The following is a 25,167-nucleotide window of genomic DNA, read 5'->3' as shown; positions in this document are numbered from 1 at the left end:
CTTATTAAACTGTTTTTCCAAAGTTATTCTTTTGAAGTGTAAGATAAGTAATCATCAACCATGTCCTCTAGAACTTAAAACTGACAACTACTCTTGCTTGTGATGCAACCACCATTCTTTTGTGAGTATGATTATAATGATGCATTATATCACTTGTTTATGCTATTAATATCACCAACCCTAATAAGAACCTTGTTTGAGAACCATCCTAAAAGTGCAACACACACTAAAGAAATCTTTACAACTCATCCATCCTAAATCATCGAGGTTAGGTTACGCTCGGGACGATTGTATCTCATACTATGCATTATAGCATCTTTGCCAATTCTTTAAACATTGTCCTTACCGGACAATGATGGTATTTCAGAATTTGGAGTTCTCACGTATCGAAGCTTTTGCCTGCATAATCTTGCAGTCAAGAAAGGCAAGTTCATCGCTTGCTCATGTCATTTGATTATTTTTATCAAATTATATGCAAAGTACTATACTTATCACTCTTGCATTAAAAAGAAAAATATTATTTTACAATTATGAATATGACTATGTGGTGGGCAATGGAACCATGGTATGTGTTTATGGTGAAGGTTCCATTGCAAGGGTACTACTCATCTAGGACTAAGTACCAATGCCGTCCAGTGATTCTAGCGCCGTACATATCGCGTTAACCATAAGATCTATAATGGCTCTGGGGAAGCCAGCTGTATCTTTTCCCTCTCGCATGCCAACGGACTGGTGATAAGGGTTGCCCGTATCGGTCTATCTTTGGTAAAGGTGGGGACATGTGGTCCGTCACGGTCTACCATTAGATACAGGAGAGGGTAGACTTATTATTGGTCTATGAAGGATTGTAAGGGTTGTCCGGATCGGTCTATCTATGGTGTATAGGACAGGGCACATGAGTTGTTCGGAACGGTCTACCTTAATGGTAAAGGTGAGAACAAAGGCCTGGGTCGGTCTACCGATAGATATAGGAGAGGACAGACTTACAAAAGGCTGGGTCTGCGGGGTCGCGGAGAAGGCGGTGTGGGCTTGGATCTTACACCTGGCCTCACACCAAGGAAGTGTGGACGGGAAAGCTTGCGCCTGGTTGGAAACAAGGATAAGGTCTCTTATGGGAAAAGTAACGCACCTCTGCAGAGTGTATCAAATTGTGGCTGTCACTCCCTGTTCCGGGAAGGGAACTGCGAACGCGGCAGGAAAGGAACTCCATGAAGTTCTAGTCAACCTGTGAAGACTGACGGGCATAGTTTTCAGAATAAAATAAACCTTTTGAAGAAATGTTTATGAAAACTTGCATTCGCCTATGACTTTCTGGTCTGTGGCTGTAGCTAGTGCATGATACACCTATTTCCTAATATGAACTTACTGAGTACGCTCGTACTCATCCCACTCTGAAATCCCATGCTTAGCTATGGAGTCACCGGAGGAGGAACTACCGTGGAACTCAAAGACAAAGAAGTCAACTGCAACAAGATGAAGAATACAATCAAAGAAGTCAACGGAATCAACTTCTGCATCAGCTACAGTGGAAACTTAGACTAGTAATAGAAGGGAACCTTTCCCTAATCCGAGCACCTAAGTAGCTAGAATTCTGTAGTAAGCCAGATATCTCTAAAATTTGAGTTAGCAATAGCTTAGACTACGAGTCGTTCTTCTGGAGCTTTATTTGAAGTTTTACCTCACTGTAAAGTAGGAGACTGTGTTGATCTTCTGTAAACAGCTTATGTATCCTTCTATAGACATGCCTTGGACTCGCATATGTTTCTGTTGTACCACTTTGAGGGATGTAATATGAGTGGAACGGTATTTCACTTGTGTTATGTCAACGACTTGTGTACTACACCATGCAGTGGTACACTGGGTCACCACAAATAGTGTGCCCTTGTACTGCCCGGTCAAGAAGGTGCCATCGACGGTGATGACCGGCCTACAATGTTCGAATGCCCTCGTGCATTGCTCGAACGACCAAAATGCACGGTGAAATACCCTCACTCTTTTACCGTCATGCAATGCCATTTTGGTACTAGAAGGCTCCACCACATCAACCATGCCCGGGTTGGTAGCGGCCATCGCTAACAACAACCTAGGGACTCGATTGTATGCTTCCTCCCAATCACCGTACAACATCTTGAATGCGGCTTGTTTGGCCTTCCATGCCTTCCCATACTTGACGGTGTAGTCAAAGCGGGATTTCGCCGTATCTTGCACGGACCTAATGCTCATGGTTGGAAGTGATGATATCTCAGCCGAGAGCTTGTATGATGAACTCGGATGTGAGTTGACGGTCGTCCGGCTGCGCATCCGCGCCATCAAGCTTCCTCCCCCGGCACATGTGAGTGGCTACACAACTTGTTATGTGCCAAGAGGGCCCTTTTTTGAAAGGTCTTGCACGGACAACCCATGGGCATCTTTTATCTTCACATTTTAGCGTGTACCGCGTGTTCAATTCCGAGTGAACAACTGTGTAAGGGCGATGATGTTTAATCGAGAACTCCTTCATCCATACCTTCAACTCCAAGAAGGTACCAAACGTGAGTCCTTTAAAGATCATATTCATCCTGGCATCCACATCTCTTTTGGAAATTGGCCTAGCTCCAAGAAGTAAACTTTTGCCACCATCAACCACGGCTCCATCCGCAAGACTAACATCACGGAACAATGGTATCCGAATATTTCGTCCGGTTACCTTCTTGAAGATGCCGGCTCTTTCGGCTTCCTTAGCCGTCAAGCCATCCTCATCAACTTCTTCATCGGGTCCATCATCATCCGAGTCTGAGGCATAATATCGGGAACATGGAATGGAGTGGTCCATGTCCTCTTGCATCAAATATGCATCCAAATCACCGACATTGTTGTAATTCATCTCGAAACCATTATCACCATTGTCATGCTCGTCATACTCCTTCTTCAACGTTGCATCTTGGGCAATGGAAGATTTGGTGGCTTCTTCTTGGCTCATGGGTGGTGGACTCCTAGCATCAACGGGGAGGAGCGCCGGTTAAGGTCAAGCTCAAAATGAGCATCAACCGTCTTGGTTGCAAACAACTCCAGAGCCTTGTCTTGTGACTCCGCCACCGTCTTCTTGTAAACGGACCAACGTTGCTCGGAGTTGATACACATTGTGTTCCAACGGGTGTGCATTCTAAACCCCACATTATGTCCTCCCTCTAGATCAACACCATCATTTCGCTCATTCCAATTCAAGTCAATCCTCACTTGTGCTACCACCTCGGCAAAGCTAGGGCTATGGTTAAACACCAAGTCAACCTCACCCGGGTCCGGCTCTAGGCTTCCCTTCAAGAAAGCATCCTTGTCCACATGATGAACATGAACAATTCTTTCCATCCCCCTAGCATAATATGAACAACACATACATACATGTGTTCATTAGTTAGCCATAGTCAAAACAAATCAACCTAGGGTTTCTACCCATACAACCTACCCCTACCACTTGTCCTACTGCAACAAACCCTAAGATTCCAAATCCATCAACTTCACTTGCCAAATCAACTTAGGGTTTCACATCCAGGGTTTCACATCTAGATCGAACCAAATCCATCAATTTATTGGATGAAAAGAAGGGGAACGGAGGAGATTACCTCAAAGAACGGGTTGGCAACGATCTTCACGGACAGATCCAACGAAATCCACCAAGATTTGAGAGTAATTTGGATGAGGGAGAGAGGTGGGGTGGCTGGTCGGAGGAGAGGATGAAGAAGATTTGGGTGGGAGAGTGTGGCCGGGTCGGGCTGGGTGGCTCGGGCCACCACACATAAGTGGATGTGTGGCGCCCTTCCGAACGGCGTCACACCTTCAATGTATGGCTCCCATGGGAATGGCGCCACACGTTCTGCCACGTCGGCTGGTCAACGGCGCTCAGCGTCGACCGCGCCACGTCGGCCTGGATGTGTGGCGCCATTCGCATGGGCGCCACACAGACAAATGTGACGTAGATGGCAAGAGTATCACACAAAAGGGTTATTCCGGTGAAATAGTTTGGCCCGAGGATCATTTCGTGCTTTTCTTTGCCATTTTCGTCAAAACCGTCTCTTTTTCCATAGAACCATTCACGCCCTTCCCGTCACCTGGACAGCACAGCCTGACTTCGACGGCGAACAGGTCGTGGCGACACGAGCACATGTGAGCTGTGACCACCGCTCCCAATCCCAAATTCCCAATAGGATCGAGCAAATTTGTGTCTGAAGCAGTGCATCGTCTTCTCCGAGCATCCAGCCTCCATGTTTGGCACCAGAGCTGCAGCCACGGGTGCCGACGAGACGCGCTCGCCTGGGTCGCCTCGCCGCGCCGCTAATTAACTAGCCCCGCCGCCCGCGCGCGTGCGCTAGCTCCGAGCAGTAAAATACACGGCGTTTTCCTTTTCACCTCTACGACACGGACGAACGAACCGATGCTCCGGCGTGGTGCCGATGTGGATGATTCCGCGTGGAGGGGCATGATTCCAGAAGCATGTTTTGTTTGATCACGACGCCAGAACGTGCCCTGCTCCTTTCTCATCACAGCGGCCGTTTTGGGTTTTTTCTGGTAATTTCCGATTGTAAGCAAGATTCAGAAAATGCGGGCACAGCGACGCGGCTCTTTCTTTTTGTCGGCAGAAGAAACTTCCAAGAGAAAACAACTGATTTTGGAATTGTCTTTACGAATGGATAGGTCTTTTTGTGCGGGTCTTGGCAATGGATAGGTTGACCTCGCACGTAGTTTCACTTAAGAACACACACCAATCAACTCTGTAGAACAAAATACTCCTAATCGTTTTAAAACGAGTCCTAATTGTAGCCGTTGCTGAGGCGGTGTCGACCGGAGAGCTGAGACGTTGTTTCTAGGTGTGAAACTGTGAATCCATCGTATGTTAGTGGCCATAATGCAAATTCCATGTGACACCCCCCTGGGCAGCCACTGAAAAAGTCAGAACTTCAGAAGCGATCACTAGTAAGCATCTCCACTCGTCTCCCCGCAGAGCCCCCCACGGCCACTTTTTTTCATCCGGACGGCGAAAAACGGCCCAGTCAGACCCCGGTTCCTCGTTTTGATCCGGATTTGAGCCTATTTTCGTCCGGACTCCCCATGCCATCCCCGGCCCCCCGGGGAGCGCTCGGGGACTCCGGATGAAGCTAAACCAACCGCCCACGCCCACGTGTCTCCTCTTTCGTCCGGATTCCCCGAGCCGTCCTCTTTTTCCCCGAGAAACGCCGCTTGGGGAGCACACGACTGGAAATATACTGCCCCCACGCCAAATCTTCCTCCAATCCGGACAAAAATTTCGCCGGATTTGAGCGTGGGGAGCGCCAACGAGTGGGGATGCTCTGAGAACGGCCCAAACGTTTGAATTTGCTCACTGCGCTGTCAATCTCCCCCACATGAAATTTTCTACGCCGTATTAACTTCGCTGCTATAAACACACGGCACGCATTATGGATGTTCCGTTCTGTACTTTTCCCCGGCGTCTCTTGTCTTGTCCCTTGTACGTACCTGGTTCTCTGTCCTCAGATTTCGATAGATTTCACCACCATTAGCTACTTGTTCGTACGGTATGGCAATCGTCATTCTCCTTTTCCTTCAAAAATTCTGAAGTACACCTTTTTTACTGTTTATTATCTTCTATCTTCTCTTCTCTCATGCATGTAAGGTTATCTTTAGCCGCTCGACACAAATAAACCGAGACTGTATGTCTAGTCCGCACGGATATGCCGAAAACCCAACCCTGCAAACGGATCGATGCACGAAAAATACCCATTAATATTATAGGCTTAAATTTAGGATAAAAATGTGTTTACATAGACAGACAACAAGTGTCCTCCCGGGTCCGCCCCAAGCCCCGTAAGTCATTGAGTTAGAAAAATAGTTAGCTAGTTCTTATTAATATCTGGCAAAAATGAACCATCTTTTTTACATAGAGAGTTAACATAAACGGCGACGCCCATCGTCGCACGCCCTATTGTTGTCAGCTACTCGCAGTCGCGCATCCTACCGTCTGCTGTTGTACGTGGGCCCCGACGATGCAAGCCCAACACCCTCGCACTCATGCTACGCTTGGCGGTGCCCCAAGGCATCATGGCGACGCTGGACCCATGACAACATCATGAGCACCCCCCACTAGAGCCCACGATGGCCTTTGTCCCTCTCCTTCCTTGCGTTCTAACGCTAAGTCGCCTCCTCCATGGCAGCGTGAGGCCCGTCGCTATCACCGTTGAAGCCATCGAAGTCATCGAGGTCCGCGTCCACCCACACGCCGGGAGCGTGTTGCAACGCAACCACCATTTCCGCACACACCACCGCTAGTGCCGCTTGGGTCCTCGCCAGTGATGCCTAGGCCTCCGCTAGCTTCGCATCGGCCTCCGCACTCAACGTCATTGCTTGCGCAAGCATCGTTGTTGCCGCCTCATCCTGCTAGGCCTCCTCGCCGCCTCAGCCTACTCCGCCTCCTCTCTCGCTGCCTCGACCTGTGCCGCAGCCTCCGCCTCCCCCCCCCCCCCCATCCCCTTGATGTATGACCCATACTACTCCTCTTGCTTGGCGTACGCCACGTCCAATGCCTCGCTCATGGCGAGCTCCGCCTATGTCGACGACGTCCGGGAAATGCGCACGCACCATCTTACTCAGCTGGATTTAGGCGTTGTTGCGGCCGACCATGGGTGCTGCTAGGGTTTGCTCGTCCATTGCGGCATCACTGCCCCTCTTATAGCCACTACCAGTGCAAGAAATGAAAGAACGCGCGTTAGCGGAAATGACATGATGCACGCCTAGGAATCGAGCAGTCGCGTAGGAAGTCAACGAGGCATTTTAGCGACGAGACGTGTCGGCATTAACGTCGTGGCATCCATGACGGTAGTAAAAGAGAAATGCGTCAGAACACTGAGTCTAACCTCGACCCAAACAAACGAGGTGGCGTAGCCGCATTTCTGTCTGCGGGCCAACCCAAATAGACCAAAACGGTCATATCTAGTCCGAAATCAGCCGACCCGCTAGGGATGCCCTAATGGACTTGTTTGATTCAAAGGAACACCATATGAATTTTGTACTCCCTCTAAATCATAATACTTGTCGATGAAACGAATGAATAGACACACTAAAATGTGTCTACATACATGCAATTCAACAACAAGTTTCATGGATTAGAGGGAGTAGGATTCTTATACTTTGTACTTTTCCTTATGTGCCCTGTTTGATTCGTAGGATTGAAATGCTTAGGATTGTATATGAATCTTATAGGATTCAATTCGACACGACATTCTAATCCCGTAGCTTTTCTATTCTTTCGTTCTAAAAATCATGTGAATCAAACAAACCCTAATTTGTCAGGTCCATGCACTAATGTCAAGGGCCTGGGTGCAAAACACCCCACTAAGATTCATTGAAAACAACCCATAGAAAGCGGAGGACGCGACAGGGGAATCCAAGCAACGGTCCTTTGGGGTTGCCAGAAAAAAGGAAGAAAAAAGAAGAAAAGAAAGTCGAGCCACCGTCTCTTACACTCTCCGAGTCTTCCCCCAAATCCACACAAGCCAAGAAGATCATCGTGGGGAGCAGTCGCACGCGGCGAGGCCGGCGCCACTCCCGCACTTTCCCCCACCGCCCATCCCCAACACAAAAACCCCAACTTCCCACCAGAAATCAACCCATGGCCGCCGCCGTCCGGAGAAACGTCGCGCCCGCGCCTGCCGGAGCCGGCCGTCTCCACCACGCATTGGTAACTACCCGCTTTAGCTGTCGCTTGAGCACTACAGGTTACCGGAGTAAAGTTGCTGCTTTGCCGCGGTAGGTTGCTGCTGATGTGATCCCGGCCCGGGGGGCGCTGTTCCGGGTGGTTAGGTTAGGCGGCAGATCTGCTAATAGCTAGGGATTCCGCGGGAAGGCGGGCGGGTTTGGGCGACACGAGCGGCCGTGGGGGCTAGATTTGGAACAAATCGGTGGTTCTGCAGGTTGTATCAGTCTGTGGGACATGCTAACCACTGTCCTAACATCTGCATAATTACTGGTTAGTAACGTACGGGTCCACTGCGAAATGCTTGCCTTCTCCTCCACCCGCTGCTGCTGCAAAGCTCGGCAACTGCCTTGGCCTGCACTCTAATTCCCAGGGATAGGACGGATTCGTGCACTCCCGTCCATCCAGTTGGCTTCTTCCATGATGCTTCTTTATTGGTATTATTGTTATTATTATATGCCTTGCTTCTTGGTGTTGTGGACTTATAATGGTGCATTTCTGGCAGATGGTGTAGGGGGGGCTGTTTGGAGAGGGGAGGTAAGTGGCAGAGCGAATGGGGGCGATTGGAGGTGACGAGTCGGTGCAGTGGGACAGCATGAATGGAGCTGACGCGGTGAACGGCGGTGGAAGCGGTGCTGGGAGGCTCGATAGGATACAGGTGTTAGTGAGGGTGAGGCCGCTGAGCGAGAAGGAGATTGCGAGGGGCGAGCCTGCGGAGTGGGAGTGCATCAATGACACCACCATCATGTTCCGGAGTACCTTCCCCGATCGACCCACCGCTCCAACTGCATACACGTTTGGTCAGTGCACCGTGCTTTGCTTTTGAGTTTTGATGCTATATCTTTTGTGGTTTGCCATTGCTCTGATGCTTCAATATGGTTAATTAGTTTGTGCCGTGCTATACTTTGTATTGTTTTTCTGGAACATTTTCATAACACTTGATGTAGTCCAGTGGTTATCTGGACCAATACTCAAACATCATATCTCAATGTGTTATGGTTCAGCTTTCAGTAGATTGTCACTGCATACTGACCATGCCTTTATTTATTGGCTACTTATGGTTTGGAGCATTTTTATGTACTCAATTGCTGTGTAAGGTTCACATATGAAATTGGTTCACTCTTATATTTGCCTTGCGTGTATCTTTGTTAACATAAATCTCTTGTATTCGCAGACAGGGTATTTCATTCTGAATGCAATACCAAAGAAGTCTACGAGGAAGGGGTTAAGGAAGTCGCCCTCTCTGTAGTTAGTGGCATTAACTGTGAGTGCAAACTACACAAAAGCATGGGTTAAAATTTTGTAAACAGCATAGTTTTGAGCTAAATCTGAGTGTGTTTTCTCTCTCTCAGCAAGTGTTTTTGCCTACGGGCAAACAAGTAGTGGAAAGACGTACACTATGACTGGAGTGACAGAATGCACAGTAGCAGATATATATGATTACATTAACAAGGTGATCAACTCCCAGCCAACCATAGCATCCATGGATAGGTTTTGGTCTGGATTATTATGAAGTCCTCAAATGGATGTTTCTTTTTCAGCATGAAGAAAGAGCATTTGTGTTGAAATTCTCGGCAATTGAAATATATAATGAAGTCGTCAGGGATCTTCTGAGTGCAGAAAATACTCCTCTTAGACTATGGGATGATGCAGAGGTAAAAAGGTGTTCTTTCTCGGCCTTTTGATTTTTTTTTCTTATGTTATGTTCCTGTTTGCTAATGGTTTAATGCTGTTTATTGTACAGAAAGGCACCTATGTGGAGAATCTAACAGAGGTTATATTAAGGGACTGGAACCACCTCAAGGGTCTTACTGCTGTGTGTGAAGGTGAAATATTGATTACCATCAACAGCTTGTATTTTGCTGAACTAGTGAATATTGCATCTGATTTGCTTTATATGCTTGTAATAGCTCAAAGAAAGACCGGGGAGACCTTCTTAAATGAGAAAAGCTCCAGATCCCATCAAATTCTTAAATTGGTCTGTCTGCCCTTTACTTGGTTTATTTATGAAATATATTGATATGTGTCACCACTTATTATAGTTGTGTGCATTGTTGGCTGACCTGTTTAATGTTCATCAATCAATTCAGACTGTTGAAAGTTCTGCTCGTGAATTCTTAGGGAAGGACAAGTCAACTACCCTTATGGCTAGTGTGGTAAGTAGACACCACGGTTTGTTAAGTTCTCACAATGTTTTAGAATATTGTAAGCAGCAGTTATTCTTCCCATGCAGAGCTTTATTGATCTGGCGGGAAGTGAGCGTGCATCTCAGGCGATGTCAGCTGGCACGAGGCTGAAAGAAGGATGCCATATCAATAAAAGTTTGCTTTCCCTTGGCACTGTCATTAGGAAGCTAAGGTTGCAATTTGACTCTCAATGATATTTTGCTTAATTTCTTGTCCACTATAAGAGAAATTGCTCATGTAATTATGGGAGTATTTTGTTAGCTACTGCCATTTCAGTTTTCTGTTTTCATTTATGCAGCATGGGGAGTAATGCACACATACCGTATAGAGATTCCAAGCTTACACGTATATTACAGCCATCTTTGGGAGGTAATGCAAGAACTGCAATTATATGTACGCTCAGCCCTGCGACAAGTCACATTGAACAATCAAGAAATACACTCTTCTTTGGGAGCTGTGCAAAGGATGTAGCTACAAATGCTCAGGTTAATGTGGTCATGTCTGATAAAACACTAGTTAAGCAATTGCAAAAAGAAGTTGCTAGATTGGAGAGTGAGTTGCGGCACCCAGTTTCCAGTTCCAGCCTGGAAGCACAAGTGAAAGAAAAAGACAACCAAATCAGAAAGGTGGGTACTACTTCTGACCTTTTGTTTGCCTCCCCGAGCTTTCTTCACAGTTCATGCATTATACATGAACACTCACATTTTGTTTGCCTCCCCGAGCTTTCTTCACAGTTCATACATTATACATGAACACTCACAATTTTGTGCATGGACTTTTTTTTTTTTGCCATGAGCACTCTGCTGCCGTAGCAGATATATTAACAATAAAAAAACTGCCTGTCTGTTTTTCTTTCGTTTCTCGATGAAGATTGTTGCATCAGATATATTCATCCCTCTCACAGATAGACTTGCTTTGTTTCTATATGTTTATGATAATTTCATGTCTTTTGCAGATGGAAAAAGAAATTAAAGAACTGAAGTCACAACGTGATCTGGCTGAGTCTAGGTTGCAGGATTTGCTGCAGGTTGTTGGCGATCGTGACCCAAAGCACAAGGTATAAACTTATGCACTTCTGCTGTTACATATTAGCCTTGCTCTGGGATGTATTTGTTATTTTGTTTTCTCTGCATGTTTAGGTATCAGGAAAGCGATCAGTCAGAAGTCCTCCATCTGTTGGAATGCCCCCAAGCATGAGCAGAGATGACAGTTCTCAGATATCTCATGATGATTCAGATCATTACAAGGAAGTGCGGTGTATTGAGACCAATGGAACTCAAGGAAATGAATGCTTGTCTTTATCAGCTGGTGAAAGTACCAGCCCACGAGATTCAAACAGGAATTCTAGCAGGCGTGGTAATGATTTAAACGCGTCAGTGAATTCAAGGCCTCTTGGTGAAACTCCCATTACCTTGGAGCAACATTTGGAGAACATCAGAAGGCCTTTTATCAGTAAAGATCTAGGATCTTCAGTGCGCAACTCATCGAGCTGTAGAGTAATTGGTAGAAGCAGGAGCTGTAGATCACTAACAGGGTCCACTCTACTTGATGATCTGGAGATGGAGGATTGCACACCAGTAAACAGAAGCTTGGTGATCTTCCCAGGAAGACCTGAAGAGTATCATAGAAGAGGATCTGCATTAAACTACGATGCAGGGAGTGAAACTCTTTCAAGGGCAGGGTCCATGCTTTCTGAAATGAGCACATCGAAGGGTGCAACCAAGGCGAATAGTTCTGCTGCAGGTGATGCAGAATTTACCGGTATAGGTGAATTTGTTGCTGAACTTAAGGAGATGGCTCAGGTTCATTATAAGAAACAGTTAGGTGACCAGGTATGAGCTATCTCTATCTAGTTATCTTAGGTAGAGTTTTATGCTTTTCCCCTTGCAGCCATTTTAATTAATTTGCTTGAAAGAAAATGAGAATCTCATTTTTTGTAAGAAAATACATGTATTACAGTTCTATATTTTACCGTATGTGATGACAATTAGGAAATGAAATGAATTAACTGTGTTCCTATTGTTGAGAAAGCTCTATCTGTAAACGTTTGTCTAATGACTCCTTGAGATATTTCATTAACAGACCTGTCGAATAATAATTGTCTAATGTTTGTCTAATGACTAATTTTCTAAACCAAAATGTGCTGAAATGTTGTATTTTCATTGCACCAGTAACTCAATTACTTAATGGTATTTTTAATCCATGTTGTAGAGTGCAAATGGAAAGAGCATTGGATTAGACCCGATCATGGATGCCTTGCAATCACCTTCTCGATGGCCATTGGAATTCGAGAAGAAACAGCAACAGATCATCGAGCTTTGGCACGCTTGCAGTATTTCCTTGGTCCACAGGACATACTTCTTCTTGCTATTCAAAGGAGAATCAGCCGACTCCATCTACATGGAAGTGGAGCTTCGGAGGCTATCCTTCCTTAGAGATACTTTCTCTAAGGGCAGCACTCCCAGCAATGTGATTGTAGGCAGCCTCAGTTCTTCCCCTGTTGCGAGGTATGTATTTCTTTTACATACCCTTGATGTAAATGAGAAATGTTTCAAAAAAAACGATGAAAAGGAGAAAATTAACTTTGAACTTCTGATATATGCAGCGCCAAGAAGCTGCAACGAGAGAGGGAGATGCTTGCTAGGCAGATGCAGAAGCGATTCTCGGTGGAGGAAAGAAACCACATGTACACGAAATGGAGTGTCTCACTGGACTCCAAGAAGAGGAAACTGCAGGTTGCTCGCCGCCTCTGGACTGAGACCAAAGACCTGGAGCATGTCAGGGAGAGCGCGTCCCTTGTCGCCAAGCTGATCGGGCTCCAGGAGCCAGGGCAGGTCCTCAGGGAGATGTTCGGGCTCAGCTTCGCACCGCAGCAGCCGCCGACCCGGCGGTCCTCGAACGGGTGGAGATACGGGATCGCTTCGTTTAGTTGATTCGATCCATGACACGGGACAAGATGACAGGATGGTGCGGCTGACTGAAGATCTTTTTCTTATTCTTCTGATTTTGTGTTCGTGATGCCTGATTGTCCATATGATATCAGGACAGATACACGGGGTATCCCCCTTGCATGTACGGCCGGTTTCGTGCGTGATTTATTTGCAGCCGCTGCCGGCCTTCATTGCTAACATTAACGTGCCACTGCAGATCCAAACGCTGTTGTATAACGTGTGCTTGCCATTACCACGATTTTATCGGTTTAGCTAATTTTCGTTCGAATGAGAATTAAGTTCTAGTTTTTGTTTTTAAAACCACCAGATTTCCAGTTGGGTTCGCACGTCTATGAGTTGCAAGTGGGTGGAATTTTTACGGTTATAACCAAGGTTTAAAATAGCGTGCTAAACGAAATAGCGGCAGCCTCTTTTAGACGCTATTAATGCTATATCATGTTAATAGCGTGGTATATTTCAAATAGCATTTAAAAAAAATACTAAATATAGTTTAAAAATAAATAATACGTCTATGAGTTGCAAGTGGGTGGAATTTTTACGGTTATAACTAAGGTTTAAAATAGCGTGCTAAACGAAATAGCGGCAGCCTCTTTTAGACGCTATTAATGCTATATCATGTTAATAGCGTGGTATATTTCAAATAGCATTTTTTTTAAAAAACTAAATATAGTTTAAAAATAAATAATTTTACTAGAAGGAATGGATATATATAGACCAAAAGTGACGGAATAATATATACATAACCACATATAAAAATAAATCTCAAATATTTTAGAAGGCTGACATCAGCATTTCACAAAGCAACAACATAGTATATATTATTTATAAAAAATTATTAACATTAGCGATATTATCTTCTGATTTAGAAGTGGAACCAACAGATTGCGGTTCATCACCACGAAAAAGTGAAATCAATTTTCCTAAAAAAAAATAGCGCGCTAACGCTATGAAGTTTTAGCGTGATATAGCATGCTATTTCGCAAATAACGGCATAGCGAGAAAAAATACTAAAATTTAGCGTGTATGAAAGGACACGGATGTCGCCTAGAGGGGGGGGGGGGGGGGTGAATAGGCGATTTAAAACTTCTACGAGATGGGCTTAACAAATGCGGAATAAAACTAGCGTTTACTTTGTCAAGCCCAAAGCCTATATACTATGGTTCACCTATGTGCACCAACAACTTATTCTAAGCAATGGTTCATCTATGTGCACCAACAACTTATGCTAAGCAATACAAGCAAGTATGTGATAGCAAGATATATATAACTTCAAGCACGATGGCTATCACAAGGTAAAGTGCATAAGTAAAGAGCTCGGGTATAGAGATAACCGAGGCACGCGGGAGACGATGATTTATCCGAAGTTCACACTCTTGCGAGTGCTAATCTCCAGTGGAGAGGTGCGGTGGCTTAGTGCTCCCGAACGCCACAAGAGGCTCACCTTGAGGTGTGGTTGCTCGATGCACACCAACGCCACAAAGGCCTCACCCCAAGATGCGGTACTCACACCACACACCGAACGCCACGAAGGCGCCTCACCTAAATCTCCGGTGACCCTCGCCACAAAGGCCTAGGTCACGGTTCCACTAAGGGATTTCCTCCAAGGCGGAAACCGGGCCTTACACAAAGGTTGGGGCACACTTCCACAACTTAATTGGAGGCTCCCAACAAATCGCCACAAAGGCCTAGAATCCGTCTAGGGTTCCAAGAACCCAAGAGTAACAACCTTCTTGCTTTCACTTCCACGAATCACCGTGGAGAACCCAAACCTATGCACCAAATGCAATGGCAAGAACACCACAAAGATGCTCAAGTCCTTCTCTCTCAAATTCCAACAAAGCTACAAAAGCTATTGGGGGAATAAGAGAGGAAGAACAAATAAGAGGAGGAACACCAAATTTCTCCTAGATCTAGATCTAGTGGATTCCACTCACAAAGAGAGGGATTTGATTGGTCAAGATGTAGATCTAGATCTCCTCTCTCTTTTCCCTCAAATGGGGGCAAGAATCATTGAGGGATTGAGAGATAGAGCAAGCTTCTCTAGTTCAACAATGGAGAAGAGAGAGAGTGAGAGAAGCAACCAGATTTTGGGGAAGAAGAAGCCTATTTATAGCTCCCCATGAAATATGGCCGTTGGGGGTGTCCAGGCCGGATTATCCGGGCCTCAGGATGAAAAATCCGGGTCCAGTACTGCGGCTCACGCCCAAAAGTCCTTAGCAGTTTTTCGAGGGCCGGATTATCCGCCCCTCACTTGGGCCGGATTATCCGCCCCCCTGAAAACTGGCAGAGACAGCAAATCGAGAAAGAGCATAACTTGAGCATCCGGACTCCGATTTTGATGATCTTGGGCTCGTTTCGAAGCTAGTAACAAGCTCTACAAGATCATGCAGGGAACCATCATAGTCCAGCAAGGGAGTATAGAAACAAATGATGAAAGGTTTGACCTATCTAAAAAGGCATACCGGTAAAACCTCCAACCTCGAAAATGCAACAAGTTGCCCATGCAAAAACCATTCTCGATGAACTAGAGCTTGTCATGAGAATAAGCAAAAGCTCTAAAACATCACATGGATAAGATCCAAATAACACCAAGAAAGATCATGCAAGGATGCAAAGGTTTGAGCTCTCTCCGAACGATATGATCGAGTTACTCACTCGAGAGCCCTCTTGATAGTACAGCAACTAAACTATAAACCGGTCTCCAACTAGACTATGAGACCGGTAAGAAAGAAACCCTATCAAGAGCAAACCTTATACTTGCGCATTCCATTTGAGCTCGATGATAACGATCTTGACCGCAACAAGATGGAACGCCTTTCTTGATTGTGCTTGCTTGACGAAGTCTTGTGGATTGCTCCCCCTTAATCCATCATGGGAGAGCTTCTTCTTCGGCGCATCTTCACATATCCATGAACACCATATGGAGAGCATGCTTCAAGCAAATGATCTCTTTGAGATGGCTCACCTTGAACTTGCACTTCATTTCTTCATGGCAAGCTTCAAGCATATGATCTCTTCGAGTTGGCTCATCTTGAACTTGCACTTCATTTCTTCATGGCAAGCTTCAAGCATATGATCTCTTCGAGTTGGCTCATCTTGAACTTGCACTTCATTTCTTCATCATGTAGATGTCTTGAAGTAACTTGAGGGCTCACTTCATCTTCATCTTCAAGACATACTTGACACTTGATATCCTTCATCAATTTCTCCTTATTGCAACCTTGAAGCCAACATATGGTTCAAACATTGCCTATGGACAAGACCTACAAATATAACTCAATGCAAACATTAGTCCATAGGGATTGTCATTAATTACCAAAACCACACATGGGGGCTCCATGCACTTTCAATCTCCCCCATTTTGGTAATTGATGAAAATCTCTTTGAGAGGGTTTATATAAGGAATTTAAGTAACAAACAATTTGAACATATAGAGCAAACTCCCCCATAATATATGCATGTGTGAATGATCTTGACTTTCATTGCATATATTGGCATTCAAAGCCTAGTGAAGTTTCCTCTAAATATTCAACTATGCAAAGCAACAAGATGCAATGCAATAAAGGCACATGCTTAAGCACAAAGCAAAGACATAACCAAATTCCCTTAAACCCTCCAAACTTCTCCCCCATTGGTACCAATTGCCGAAATGGATGAAAAATTTAGAAGGCCAAAATAGTGAGAGTTCCTTCATAGCGTGTGCATTTCTCATAATTTGAGTGAAATCAAATGCACGTATCCAATGACGAATATTCGGAAGGAATCACACTATAGATGGGATCAAAGATTGCAAAAAAAAAACAAAGTCAAGAAGCTTCAACAAATGAAGCAAGCAACCAAATGAACCACAAATAAGATACCAAAAGAAAGATAGATATTATGATAAGATCACGAAGATTGCTCTATCTAATATGAGGAAGCTCCCCAAGGTTTGTGCACAAAACTAGACAATTTGCATTGGAGTATAAAGTGCACAAACATGGAATGATCACTCCCATAATATCATTCAAAACAAAAGATACCAAGTGAATCAAACTCTAATGATCACCACAAAATAGTGCCTTAAATAAAATTAGGAAGCTCCCCAAGGTACATGCATAAATTAAAATGTTGCATTTGAATACAATATGCATAACATGGAATCCTTACTCCCTCATTACCATTTAAAGCACAAACATTTGCAATAGATCATAGATAGAAAATTAAGCTTAACAATTGCAACAAACAAATGGTTGAGCAACAAGTAAGAGGCACCATAATAAAAGGCTCAACCAAGAGGATATGTGAAAGGCATGATAATGTTGGAGATATGCCCAAGAGGCAATAATAAAAGTGGTTATTATATATCTTTATGTTTATGATAAATGTTTATATACCATGCTATAATTGTATTAACTGAAACATTGATACATGTGTGTTATGTAAACAACAATGAGTCCCTAGTAAGCCTCTTAACTAGCTTGTTGATTAATAGATGATTAGTTTCATAATCATGAACATTGGATGTTATTAATAACAAGGTTATATCATTATATGAATGATGTAATGGACACACCCATTTAAGCGTAGCATAAGATCACGTCATTAAGTTATTTGCTATAAGCTTTCAATACATAGTTACCTAGTCCTTATGACCATGAGATCATATAAATCACTTATACTGGAAAGGTACTTTGATTACATCAAACGCCACTGCGTAAATGGGTGGTTATAAAGGTGGGATTAAGTATCCGGAAAGTATGAGTTGAGGCATATGGATCAACAGTGGGATTTGTCCATCCCGATGACGGATAGATATACTCTGGGCCCTCTCGGTGGAATGTCATCTAATGTCTTGCAAGCATATGAATAAGTTCATAAGAGACCACATACCACGGTACGATTAAAGAGTACTTGTCAGGAGACGAGGTTGAACAAGGTATAGAGTGATACCGATGATCAAACCTCGGACAAGTAAAATATCGCGTGACAAAGGGAATTGGTATCGTATGTGAATGGTTCATTCGATCACTAAGTCATCGTTGAATATGTGGGAGCCATTATGGATCTCCAGATCCCTCTATTGGTTATTGGTCGGAGAGAAATCTCAACCATGTCTACATAGTTCGCGAACCGTAGGGTGACACACTTAAGGTTTGATGTTGTAATAGTAGAACTTGAATATGGAATGGAGTTCGAAGTATTGTTCGAAGTCTCGGATGGGATCTCAGACATCACGAGGAGTTCCGGAATGGTCCGGAGAATAAGATTCATATATAGGAAGTCATATTCCAAGTTTGGAAATGATCCGGTGCATTTATGGAAGGTTCTAGAAGGTTCTAAAAAAGTCCGGAAGAAATCACTAAGGAAGGAAGAGTCTCGGAGGGACTCCACCTCCCCATGGCCGGCCAACCCTTGAGGGGGGAGTCCAAGGTGGACTCCACCAAGGGGGCCGGCCACCCCCCTTCATGGAAGGGTGGGAATCCCACTTGGGTGGGAGTCCCACCTTGGGTAGGTTTCCCTACTACATGGAAGGTTTTGGGTTGGGGTCTTATTCGAAGACTTGTAGTCCAACACTTGGGGTTCCACCTATATAATGAGGGGCATAGGGGAGGGGGCCGGCCACCACAAGCCACCAAGCTGGCCGCACCCCATAGAGGCCAGCCACCCCTCTCCCAAACCCTAGCCGCCCCCTCTCTCCTCCACCTCTCCCGCACGTTTAGCGAAGCTCCGCCGGAGATCTCCATCGCCACCGCCACCACGCCATCATGCTGCCGGATTCAAGGAGGAGCTACTACTTCCGCTGCCCGCTGGAACGGGGAGAAGGACATCATCTTCATCAACACCGAACGTGTGACCGAGTACGGAGGTGCTGCCCGATCGTGGCACTGTGATCAAGATCTTCTACGCGCTTTTGCAAGCGGCAAGTGATCGTCTACCGCAACAACAAGAGCCTCATCTTGTAGGCTTTGGAAATCTTCAAGGGTGAGTCTCGATCATCTCCTCGTTGCTCCCGTCTTCTAGATTGCATCATGGCTTGGATTGCGTTCTTGCGGTAGGAAATTTTTTGTTTTCTATGCAACGAATCCCTACAGTGGTATCAGAGCCGTGTCTATGCATAGATGGTTGCACGAGTAGAACACAATGGTTTTGTGGGCGTTGATGCTTATGTTGTCTTTAGTTTGAGTACTTTGCATCTTTGTGGCATAGTGGGATGAAGCGGCTCAGCCTAACTTTACATGACCGCGTTCATGAGATTTGCTCCACGCTCGACATGCAACTTGTATTGCATAAGTGGCTTTGCGGGTGTCTGTCTCTCCTACTATAGTGAAGATTCAATTTACTCTTCTATTGACAACACTAGTATCACCGTTGTGGTTCATGTTCGTAGGTAGATTAGATCTTACTCGAAAACCCTAAACCACGTAAAATATGCAAACCAAATTAGAGACGTCTAACTTGTTTTTGCAGGGTTTGGTGATGTGATATGGCCATAATGTGATGATGAATATGTATGAGATGATCATTATTGTATTGTGGCAACCGGCAGGAGCCTTATGGTTGTCTTTAAATTTCATGTTGAGTAGTATTTCAAAGAAGTTGTAATAGTTGCTACATGGGAGAACAATCATGAAGACGGCGCCATTGACCTTGACGCTACGCCAACGATGATGGAGATCATGCCCGTTGATGATGGAGATCATGTCCGTACTTTGGAGATGAAGATCAAAGGCGCAAAGACAAAAGGGCCATATCATATCACATATGAACTGCATGTGATGTTAATCCTTTATGCATCTTATTTTGCTTAGATCGTGACGGTAGCATTATAAGATGATCCCTCTCACTAAAATATCAAGATAATAAAGTGTTCATCCTTAGTATCACCGTTGCCAAGACTTGTCGTTTCGAAGCATCTCGTGATGATCGGGTGTGATAGACTCAACAAGTGCATACAACGGGTGCAAGCCAGTTTTGCACATGCGGATACTAAGGTGGCCTTGACGAGCCTAGCATGTACAGACATGGTCTCGGAACACATGATACCGAAAGGTAGAGCATGAATCATATGATTGATATGATGAACACTTTGAGTGTTCGCCATTGAAATTACATCTTGTCTCGTGATGATCGGACTTGGTGTGGTGGATTTGGTTCGTGTGATCACTAAGACAATGCGAGGGATATTGTTTTGAGTGGGAGTTCACCTAGTTTTTAATTTTGTTAAATTAAAATTTGAACTCAATTTGTCATAAACATTAGTCTAAACTATTGCAAATATATGTTGTAGATATGGCGTCCCCAATCAATTTTAACCAGTTCCTAGAGAAAGAAAAGCTTAAGAGCAACGGTAGCAACTTCACCGACTGGTTCCGTCATGTGAGGATCTTCCTCAATGGCGGAAATCTGCAATATGTGCTTGATGCACCGCTAGGTGACCCTCCCGCAGAAACTGAAACCGATGAAGTAAAGAATGTTTACGCGTCTCGGAAAACTCGGTACTCTCAAGTTCAGTGTGCCATCCTATGCAGTCTGGAAGCCGATCTTCAAAAACATTTTGACCACCACGATCCTCATGATTTGGTCAATGAGTTGAAAACTATCTTTGAAACTCATGCGGCCGTGGAATGCTATGAAGCATCGAAACACTTCTTCAGTTGCATGATGGAAGAAGGCAGCTCCGTTAGTGAGCACATGCTCGCCATGACCGGGCATGCGAAGAAACTCAGTGATTTGGGAATAGTGATTCCTAACCGACTGGGGATTAATCGTGTCCTTCAATCACTGCCACCTAGTTACAAGAACTTTGTGATGAACTACAATATGCAGAACATGAACAAAGAGTTACCTGCACTCTTCTCCATGCTGAAATCTGCTGAGATTGAGATCAAGAAAGAGCACCAAGTGTTGATGGTCAACAAGACCACCAGTTTCAAGAAACAGGGCAAGTCTAAGGGAAAATTCAAGAAGGGTGGGAAGAAAGCTGTCACGCCTCCTGTGAAACCTAAGACTGGCCCTAAGCCTGATGCTGAGTGTTATTACTGCAAGGAGAAGGGACACTGGAAGCGTAATTGCTCCAAGTATTTGGCGGATCTGAAGAGCGGCCTTGTCAAGAAGAAGAAAGAAGGTATATCTGATATACATGTTATAGATGTTTATCTTACTGGTTCTCGTACTAGTACCTGGGTATTTGATACTGGTTCGGTTGCTCATATTTGTAACTCGAAACAGGAACTAAAGAATAAACGAAGACTATTGAAGGATGAAGTGACGATGCGCGTTGGAAATGGATCCAAAGTCGATGTGATCTCTGTCGGCACACTTCCTCTACATCTACCTTCGGGATTAGTTTTAAACCTCAATAATTGTTATTTTGTACCCGCGTTGAGCATGAACATTATATCTGGATCTTGTTTAATGCAAGACGGTTATTCATTCAAGTCTGAGAATAATGGTTGTTCTATTTTTATGAATAATATCTTTTATGGTCGAGCACCTGAAAAGAATGGTTTATTTCTGTTAGATCTCGATAGTAGTGATACACATATTCATAACATTGATGCTAAGCGAATTAAATTGAATGATAATTCTACTTATATGTGGCACTGTCGTCTTGGTCATATTGGAGTGAAACGCATGAACAAACTCCATACTGATGGATTACTTGAATCACTTGACTTTGAGTCACTTGATAGATGCGAAGCATGTCTAATGGAAAAAATGACTAAGACTCCATTCTCTGGTATTATGGAGCGAGCTACTGACTTATTGGAAATCATACATACCGATGTGTGCGGACCAATGAGTGTAGCATCACGCGGTGGTTATCGTTATGTTCTAACCTTCATAGATGATCTGAGTAGATATGGGTATATCTATTTCATGAAACATAAATCCGAAACTTTCGAGAAGTTTAAGGAATTCCAAAGTGAAGTAGAAAATCAACGTAACAAGAAGATTAAATTTCTACGATCTGATCGCGGAGGTGAATATCTGAGTTATGAGTTTGGCATGCATTTAAAGAAATGCGGAATACTTTCACAATTGACACCGCCGGGAACACCTCAACGAAACGGTGTGTCCGAACGTCGTAATCGAACTCTCTTAGATATGGTTTGTTCTATGATGTCTCTTACTGATTTACCATTATCATTTTGGAGTTATGCATTAGAGACAGCCGCATTCACTTTAAATAGAGCACCATCAAAATCCGTTGAAACGACGCCGTATGAATTATGGTTTAATAAGAAACCTAAGCTGTCGTTCCTAAAAGTTTGGGGTTGTGAAGCCTATGTAAAAAAGTTACAACCGGACAAGCTAGAACCCAAAGCGGAGAAATGCGTCTTCATAGGATACCCTAAGGAAACTATAGGGTATACTTTCTATCACAGATCCGAAGGCAAGATCTTTGTTGCTAAGAACGGAACCTTTCTTGAGAAAGAATTTCTCACTAAAGAAGTGACTGGAAGAAAAGTAGAACTCGATGAGATTGATGAATCTTCACTCATTGATCAGAGTAGCGCAGTACCGGAAGATGTTCCTATGCCGCCTGCACCGTCAACAGAGGAAGCTAATGATGATGATCGTGAAACTTCAAACGAGATAACTACTGAACCTCGCAGATCGACAAGGGAACGTGCCACTCCTGATTGGTATGATCCTTGTCTAAATGTCATGATTGTGGACAACAATGATGAAGACCCTGCGACGTATGAAGAAGCAATGATGAGCCCAGATTCCAACAAATGGCAAGAAGCCATGAAATCCGAAATGGGATCCATGTATGATAACAAAGTGTGGACTTTGGTAGACTTACCTGATATCCGCAAGGCTGTCGAGAATAAATGGATCTTCAAGAGAAAAACAGATGCTGATGGTAATATTCGTCTATAAAGCTCGACTTGTCGCAAAGGGTTTCCGACAAATTCAAGGTGTTGACTACGATGAGACTTTCTCACCTGTAGCGAAGCTAAAATCTGTGAGGATTTTGTTAGCAATAGCTGCATTTTTCGATTATGAGATTTGGCAGATGGATGTCAAAACGGCGTTCCTTAATGGAGACATTGAGGAAGAGTTGTATATGGTACAACCCAAAGGTTTTGTCGATCCTAAAAATGCTGACAAAGTATGCAAACTTCAGCGTTCAATTTATGGACTGAAGCAAGCATCGAGAAGTTGGAACCGACGCTTTGATAAGGTGATCAAAGACTTCGGGTTTATACAGTGTCATGGAGAGGCCTGTATTTACAAGAAAGTGAGTGGGAGCTCTGTAGCATTCCTGATATTATATGTAGTTGACATATTATTGATTGGGAATGATATAGAACTATTAAGCAGTGTAAAAGGTTATTTGAATAATAGTTTTTCAATGAAAGACCTTGGTGAAGCATCGTATATATTAGGCATCAAGATTTATAGAGATAGATCAAGACGTCTAATAGGGCTATCACAAAGTACATACCTGGACAAGATTCTAAAGAAGTTTAGAATGGACGAAAGTAAGAAAGGATTCTTACCTATGTTACCAGGCAAGGTCTTGAGTAAGACTCAAGGTCCGGCTACGGCAGAAGAAAGAGAAAGGATGAGTCAGATCCCCTATGCCTCGGCAGTAGGCTCTATCATGTATGCCATGCTATGTACTAGACCGGATATAGCACATGCTATTAGTTTGACTAGAAGATATCAAAGTGATCCAGGAATGGAACACTGGACAACGGTCAAGAATATCCTGAAGTACTTGAAAAGAACTAAGGATATGTTTCTTTGTTATGGAGGTGACCAAGAGCTCGTTGTAATAAGTTACACCGATGCAAGTTGGAACACTGATCCTGATGACTCTAAGTCACAGTCTGGGTACGTGTTTATATTGAATGGTGCTGCGATGAAGTGGGCAAGCTCGAAGCGATTGCACGGTGGCGAAGTCATCAACGAGAATCGGAGTACATAGCGGCCCGGAGGCTTCATCAGAAGCGGTATGGATGAAGAGGTTCATTGTAGAGCTCGGTGTGGTTCCTAGTGCATTGGACCCACTAGTCATCTACTGTGACAACATGGGTGCCATCGCCAATGCACAAGAACCAAGGTCACACAAGAGGCTGAAGCATATCAAGCTGCGTTATCATTCGATTCGCGAGTACATCGAAGATGGAGAAGTAAAGATTTGCAAAGTACACACTGATCTGAATGTAGCAGATCCGTTGACTAAAGCTCTCCCTAGGGCAAAGCATGACCAACACCAGAATGCCATGGGTGTTAGGTACCTTACAATGTAATCTAGATTATTGACTCTAGTGCAAGTGGGAGACTGTTGGAGATATGCCCAAGAGGCAATAATAACAGTGGTTATTATATATCTTTATGTTTATGATAAATGTTTATATACCATGCTATAATTGTATTAACCGAAACATTGATACATGTGTGTTATGCAAACAACAATGAGTCCCTAGTAAGCCTCTTAACTAGCTTGTTGATTAATAGATGATTAGTTTCATAATCATGAACATTGGATGTTATTAATAACAAGGTTATATCATTATATGAATGATGTAATGGACACACCCATTTAAGCGTAGCATAAGATCACGTCATTAAGTTATTTGCTATAAGCTTTCAATACATAGTTACCTAGTCCTTATGACCATGAGATCATATAAATCACTTATACTGGAAAGGTACTTTGATTACATCAAACGCCACTGCCTAAATGGGTGGTTATAAAGGTGGGATTAAGTATCCGGAAAGTATGAGTTGAGGCATATGGATCAACAGTGGGATTTGTCCATCCCGATGACGGATAGATATACTCTGGGCCCTCTCGGTGGAATGTCGTCTAATGTCTTGCAAGCATATGAATAAGTTCATAAGAGACCACATACCACGGTACGAGTAAAGAGTACTTGTCAGGAGACGAGGTTGAACAAGGTATAGAGTGATACCGATGATCAAACCTCGGACAAGTAAAATATCGTGTGACAAAGGGAATTGGTATCGTATGTGAATGGTTCATTCGATCACTAAGTCATCGTTGAATATGTGGGAGCCATTATGGATCTCCAGATCCCGCTATTGGTTATTGGTCGGAGAGAAATCTCAACCATGTCTACATAGTTCGCGAACCGTAGGGTGACACACTTAAGGTTTGATGTTGTAATAGTAGAACTTGAATATGGAATGAAGTTCGAAGTATTGTTCGAAGTCTCGGATGGGATCCCGGACATCACGAGGAGTTCCGGAATGGTCCGGAGAATAAGATTCATATATAGGAAGTCATATTCCAAGTTTGGAAATGATCCGGTGCATTTATGGAAGGTTCTAGAAGGTTCTAGAA

General features: G+C 44.0%; 1 protein-coding gene across 1 annotated transcript; it reads left to right on the top strand.

Annotated features, from left to right (window-relative positions):
- Nucleotides 1-7,444: 7,444 nt before the first annotated feature.
- Nucleotides 7,445-13,113, top strand: LOC127306907 (kinesin-like protein KIN-7C). The gene is made up of 14 exons (XM_051337612.2): nt 7,445-7,705; nt 8,226-8,520; nt 8,895-8,984; nt 9,073-9,173; nt 9,262-9,375; nt 9,465-9,546; nt 9,631-9,698; nt 9,811-9,876; nt 9,954-10,078; nt 10,205-10,532; nt 10,862-10,963; nt 11,046-11,738; nt 12,118-12,413; nt 12,512-13,113. Exons 2-14 carry the CDS (start codon nt 8,274-8,276, stop codon nt 12,837-12,839), a joined length of 2,640 nt encoding a protein of 879 aa, XP_051193572.1. The 5' UTR covers nt 7,445-7,705; nt 8,226-8,273; the 3' UTR covers nt 12,840-13,113.
- Nucleotides 13,114-25,167: the final 12,054 nt, after the last annotated feature.

Source organism: Lolium perenne, chromosome 6 (genome assembly GCF_019359855.2).
Source record: "Lolium perenne isolate Kyuss_39 chromosome 6, Kyuss_2.0, whole genome shotgun sequence".
Lineage (NCBI taxonomy): Eukaryota > Viridiplantae > Streptophyta > Magnoliopsida > Poales > Poaceae > Lolium > Lolium perenne.
Note: the sequence above shows the minus strand (reverse complement) of the source record. Positions and strands in the feature narration are given on the sequence as shown.

What these genes read in the sequence shown, in the direction of transcription:
- LOC127306907 (XM_051337612.2), top strand. Translation starts at nt 8,274, where the DNA reads ATGGGGGCGATTGGAGGTGACGAGTCGGTGCAGTGGGACAGCATGAAT. An exon ending in TCTTACTGCTGTGTGTGAAG is followed by an intron (nt 9,547 to 9,630) that starts GTGAAATATTGA and finishes TGCTTGTAATAG; the next exon opens with CTCAAAGAAAGACCGGGGAG. An exon ending in AAGACAACCAAATCAGAAAG is followed by an intron (nt 10,533 to 10,861) that starts GTGGGTACTACT and finishes TGTCTTTTGCAG; the next exon opens with ATGGAAAAAGAAATTAAAGA.